General features: G+C 52.0%; 1 protein-coding gene across 1 annotated transcript; it reads right to left on the reverse strand.

Moving 5' to 3' along the window:
- Positions 1-723: 723 nt before the first annotated feature.
- LOC128967721 (olfactory receptor 14A16-like) lies at positions 724-1,662 on the reverse strand. Its single transcript, XM_054381927.1, has one exon. The coding sequence runs from the start codon at positions 1,654-1,656 to the stop codon at positions 724-726; it is 933 nt and encodes a 310-aa protein (XP_054237902.1). The 5' UTR covers positions 1,657-1,662.
- Between the last annotated feature and the right edge of the window lie 4,337 nt (positions 1,663-5,999).

The raw sequence follows: 5,999 nt of genomic DNA on the forward strand, positions 1-5,999 counted from the left end.
AAGCTGCAGAGATGAGAGACATCCACAGAACAAGAGAGTCATCCTATGTGCCCTGCTTTGCCCTCCAGAAGATCCTGAGAGGTCTTCAGACCCTTCATGCCACCCCATATACCCAAACCACAACAAGAACCCCAGGTCCAGAGGTCCTTAGGCTGCTTCTGCTGCCACGCTGACAGAGCCATCCCAAAGCTGTGCAGCCACAAAGAGGTTTTCATTCCTCACTCCTTCCTGCCCTGCTGAGGGTGGATCACAGACAGAAAGCTGTGGGTTCCTTTATTGTGGTTAAAGAGCCTGCTGGGCATGGGCACAGTCTCTGGGACACAAAAGGTGCAGGGATACTGAAGCAGGAGGCAAAGAGCAATTGGATTTCTGTGCAGAGCAGAACATCACAGATGGAAAAAGGATAAAAACCTGTAAAGAAGGAAAAAGAACCACAGGCTGTCAAGGCACACACGGGGGGTCATCTGCAAAGAAATGCTGAAAGTCTTCTTGCTGCTTAAAAATGTCCAAACAATTTCCTCAGGGCAGCCTTGAGCTCCTGGTTCCTCAGGCTGTAGATGAGCCTCTGGATGAGATGAACCAGATATGACCTGAAGGAAGACATTTGTGTGGGAACAACATTCTCACAAGGGTAACACCAGCAGCAGCAGCCAGAACTGGAGCAGCCAGGCTGGGCCTGCACTGAGTGACATCAGAACTGCTCTCCAGGAGAAGACAAACAGTTTATTGCTTCTGAAAGCAGCCACGGATCAGTTTGCTCAGGGCAGCCTTCAGCTCCTGGTTCCTCAGGCTGTAGATGAGAGGGTTCACTGCTGGAGGAACCACTGAGTACAGAACTGACACAACTAGATCCAGGGATGGGGAGGAGATGGAAGAGGGCTTCAGGTAGGCAATGGAGCCAGTAGTGACAAAGAGGGAGAGCACAGCCAGGTGAGGGAGGCAGGTGGCAAAGGCTTTGTGGCGTCCCTGCTGAGAGGGGATCCTCAGCACTGCCCTGAAGATCTGCACATAGGACACCACAATGAACACAAAACAGACAAAGACTAAAGTGATACTGACCACAAGAAGCCAAAATTCCCTGAGGTAGGATGTGGAGCAGGAGAGCTTGAGGATCTGGGGGATTTCACAGAAGAACTGGTCCACAGCATTGCCCTGCCAGAGGGGCAGGGAAAATGTATTGACTGTTTGTACCAGAGCATAGAGAACCCCAGAGGCCCAGGCAGCTGCTGCCAGGTGGACACAAACTCTGCTGCCCAGAAGGGTCTCATAGTGCAGGGGTCTGCAGATGGCAACGTAGCGATCGTAGGACATGGTGGTGAGGAGAAAATACTCTGCTGTGATAAAGGATAGAAAAAACAAGACCTGAGCAACACATCCTGCATAGGAGATGTCCCTGGTGTTCCTCAGGGAATTGTCCATGGATTTGGGGACAGTGGTGGAGATGGCACCCAGGTCAAGGAGGGCGAGGTTGAGGAGGAAGAAGCACATGGGGGTGTGGAGGTGGTGGTCAGAGGCTATGGTGCTGATGATGAGGCCATTGCCCAGCAGGGCAGCCAGGTAGATGGCCAGGAAGAAGCAGAAGTGCAAGAGCTGCAGCTGCCTTGTGCCTGCCAATGGCAGCAGGAGGAAGTGGGGGATGGAGCTGCTGTTGGCCATCTGCTGCCTCTGCCCATGGAGACCTGTGCAAGGAGGAAAAGGCAGGGACAAGTTAGGGAACACTTCTCTCTGCACACCAAGATTGCAGTGCTCACAGAACACCTCCTCCCTGAGCTGCAGCACCAATGGATCAGCTCATTCCCCACCACCCCCAAACTTTGCATCTTCAGCACAGCTTCCAAGGCAGCTTGGACACTTAGTTTCCATGCAGACAGCTCTGGGATAGGAGTTGCAGAGTCAGAGTCAGAACACAAAGGGACCACATGGCAACAGCAATGCCCCAGAGCAAGAGTCCTGTGGTTGGCTGGAGAATGAGGGAAGAGCAGTGCAGTGCTGCAGAGAAAATGAAGGGAAGAGAGAAAGGCAGAGGGGCTTGGGCTGAAGCCTTCTCCTTGCCCAGCTCTGCTCTCTGCAGCTCCCAGGATGGCACTGAAGAGCTTTTGTCAGCCTTTTGTGTGTACACTGCAGGAGTCTTCAGCTGAATGTCAGCTGCCAAGGTGCTGACTGATGCCCTGGAGCTCATAGCTTTGAGGGCACTGCCTGTGCTGGGGAGAAGAGGAGAGCTAAAGGTTGCATTGGGAAGTGTGTCTGCAGTGCAGAGAATGGCACAGAGGTGCCTGATCCCCCTTGCCAGGGCATCTCTGGCAGCAGATCCCTCTCCCCACCCTGGCAGCTGTCCCTGCCAGGAGCTGCTTCTGTGTGCCCAGCTCTCCTCCCTGTCCCTGCTGACAGAGCTCATCCCACCTGCCCTGTGCTCAGCTCTGCCTTGCAGACCCCTGTCAGCAGCAGGACACTGTGTAGGGGCAGCTCTTGGGTGTGCAGGGGCTCAGGAGCACCTCACAGAAGGGCTAATAAGTTTCCCACAGATTAGAGAAATAAACTGTCATCTCACACCCCTCACCCAGCACACCAAGGTGATCAAAATTCAAAGCCAAGACTCCTTCCCTTCCAGGAAAATTCTGCCTTGATGTTCTTCTGGAAAGCCTCCTCAGAAATGCCGAGGGGGGAGCTAGAACTGTGAGCAGCTCTGCCCAATGCAGCTCCCTCTGCACAGCACAAGGACCCTGCCCTGCCCTGTCCTGCCCTGCCAGGGCTGTCTCCTGCCACTCACAGCATCTCCCCACAGTACTGTGTGGAGCTCCCTGGGCAGGCTGAGAGCTGAGGCTGGCAGGCAGCAGAGTCCCAGCCTCAGCACACAGCCCCTGGGCTGCAAGGACCCTGCTCTGAAGGACAGCCCTGCCCAGCCCTGCTCTTCACAAAGACCTGAAAAGAGCCTCTGGACAGAAAGTTTTCCTTACAGCTCCCAATCAGCTGTGGCTGGAGATGCCTCCAGGACCTGCACCTGCCCTTCCCTGCACCCAGACTCACCCTGTCAGGGACTGCTATGACTTCTCCTCCTCTGAGCTCTCAGTCACCCTCCTGGACACCTCAAAGCTCTCTCTCTCTTCCTCATCTTCATGAGATCTCCTGGCAGTGCCCTCAGCCCTGCTGTGCTGTGCAGAGGAGCTGCTCCTGGCTAGAGCTGTCTCTTTTCTCTGCTGCTTGTGTTCCAGCAGCTCCCTCCAGCCACGGAGCTCAGCCCAGCTGAGCAGCAGAGGACCAGCCCAAGGCATGTAATGATCCCTCTGGTGGCTTTGGTGCCATGTAAACATCAGAGACTGAGAGGAAGATGATGAAACTTGTCAAGCAGTCAAAGTTAGATTCATACACAGAAGTTTCTTGTTGTGTTGGTCCCAGTGAGGACACTACTGGGAAAGTGTCTGCAGGCTGTGGTTGGGATTAGAGGTCAGGAAAAGCAGAGGAAGGTGTCTCTGATTCTGAGCATACCTGGAGGTGTTTCATTAATCCATAGGGTTAAGCCCTGACCCCTGGCCCCTGGAAAGGAAGATCCTGTCCCTCACTGACCCCTCAGGGTGCTTCCTGCAGCAGTGGATAGTGTAGAGGACCAATGTTAAGGGCAGGAATATGGCACAATCCCTGCCAGGCTCCTGAGGATGGACAAGGAGGCAATGAGGCCCCAGGGCTGACAGGAGGAGTTGCTCCTCATATGTATCAGTGGCACAGCCAAGAAACAGAATCAAAGGCATGAAGAGCTTGCCTCTGTGAGGAAGCAAGTTTTAAAATCCTGAAACCCTTCTGGGGAATCCTAAGATCAGGCTGTGGCTTTTCAGAGCAAGGCTTAACAAGTCAAACCCCAACAATTGGTTAGAATCACTGCAGGGATTTAGATCAGATTTACACAAAGGTTGACCTGCAGTCCCCATCTTGAGGTCCATCAGCTCAGCAGATGTCAGGAGAGAAGTTGCCCTATGGCTTGAAGTTTGTTTTCCTCCTGTTGGCCTCAACCTTCTTTCTCCTGAGCTCTTTTCACAGCACTGCCCCAGGAAGATTGCTGCTTCTCTGCAAGGCCACAGCTCTGTGCTTCTAGCAGCTGTTCAGCAGACAATGGCACAGGTTCTGCTTTGCAGAGTGTTGGGATGCAAGCTGGTGCTGAGTGTGAGAGTTGTGTGGGGCTTGGGATGGAGAGGGCCCTCCCAGGTGACTGACACAGCAGTTTAGCACCAAAAGAGCAAAGAACTGACCATGGGACAGGGGTGAAAAAAGGAACTGGCCATGGGACAGGGGTGTCACAGGGAACTGGCCGTGGGACAGGGGTGACGCAGGAAACTGAGCATGGGACAGGGGCTGACTCCAGTCAAAAGTGCTGTGACCATGGCAAATGCCTGAGGAACTGTGACCAGGAATGAGACTGGAAAAGGCACAAAACCTCCAAGGGAAGAGGGAAGTTAAGAGCTCCCCCATGGATCACAGCTTCCCCACTGATCAAGGCCTTCAAGACCAGTGAGACATCCTCTGGAGCCACAGTGGGAACTCTCTCTGCTTTTGCTCTCTCTTAATTTTTTCCTTCTTTTCTCTATTTCTAACCTTTCCCCCTGCACAGGTAACCACAATCCAATTCAGGAGCTTTTCCCAACCAACTGCTCAGTTTCTTCCTTGTTTCCTTTGGAGGATCCATGACAGAACCATCTCGTTCAGGAAAGCAGAGCAAGGCAATGTCACACAGCTGGCTCTGTGGTGTCACACAGACAGCTCCATGATGTCTCAGAACCCACTCTATGATGTCACACACCCAGATCTATGTGGCCACACCATCAGCTCTCTGATGTCACACAGACTGCTCCATGATGTCATGGATTCTAGTGTCACACATCCCTCTTCATGGTGTGACAGAACCTAAGCTATGATGTCACACAAACCATTCTATGACGTCACTCAACCCTCTTTACAATGTCAGAATTCCAGCTGTATTATGTCACACATCTCACTAAATGATGTCTCTCAGCCTACTGTGAGATGTCACAGAAGTCACTCTGTGGTTTCACACAATCTGTTCTACAATGTCACACAACCCACACTATGATGTCACACAGCTGGCTCTATTATGTCACAGAACACAAGCTCTGGTATCACAGAACCCTCTCTACGCAGTCACACAATTCACTCTATGATGCCAGGCACTCCACCCTATGCTGTCACACCTGTCTCACAGCTTGCTCCCTGATGTCACACATAATGCTCTAGGATGTCACACAGGTCACTGCCATGTCACACAACCCACTCTAGGATGTCACACAACCTGCTCTAGGATATTACTCAGCCAGCTCTGGAACATCACAGCTCTGGCTCTATGCTCTCACACCTACCACTAAATGAGGTCACTCAGCCTGCTCTGGGATGTCTTGCAAACTGCTCTGTGATGTCACATAGCTCTCTCTGTGATGTCAGACCTGTCTCTCTGATGTCACACTGCCTGCTCTGTGATGTCAAACAACCTTCTTTTAGTGCCTCACTGCCCTTTCTATGATGTTACAGAACCCTCTTTTTACTGTCACACAAGCTTGTGATGTCAGACAACCCTGTGATGTCTCACAATCCTCTCTGTGATGTCTCACAACCCTCTCTGTGATGTCACACAACCCTGTGATGTCACACAACCCTCTCTGTGATGTCACATAACCTCTATGATGTCACACAACATGTTTCTATGTCACACATCCAGCTTTCTGATTTCACAGAGCCTGCTCCCACACTGTGATATCACACACCGAGCTCTAAGATGTCACCCCTCTGGCTCTGTGATGTCACACCATACACTCAATGACATCAGACAGACTGCTCTGTGATGTCACAGAACTCCCTCTATGATAACAGTGCTCTCTAGGAAATCACACAACCCACATTGTATCAGACATCTGGCTGTGTGATGTCACACAGCCAACTCTATGATGTCACACAACACACTAAATGATGTCACACAGCTGGCTCTGTGATGTCACACACAC

This window comes from Indicator indicator, chromosome 6, assembly GCF_027791375.1.
Source record: "Indicator indicator isolate 239-I01 chromosome 6, UM_Iind_1.1, whole genome shotgun sequence".
Lineage (NCBI taxonomy): Eukaryota > Metazoa > Chordata > Aves > Piciformes > Indicatoridae > Indicator > Indicator indicator.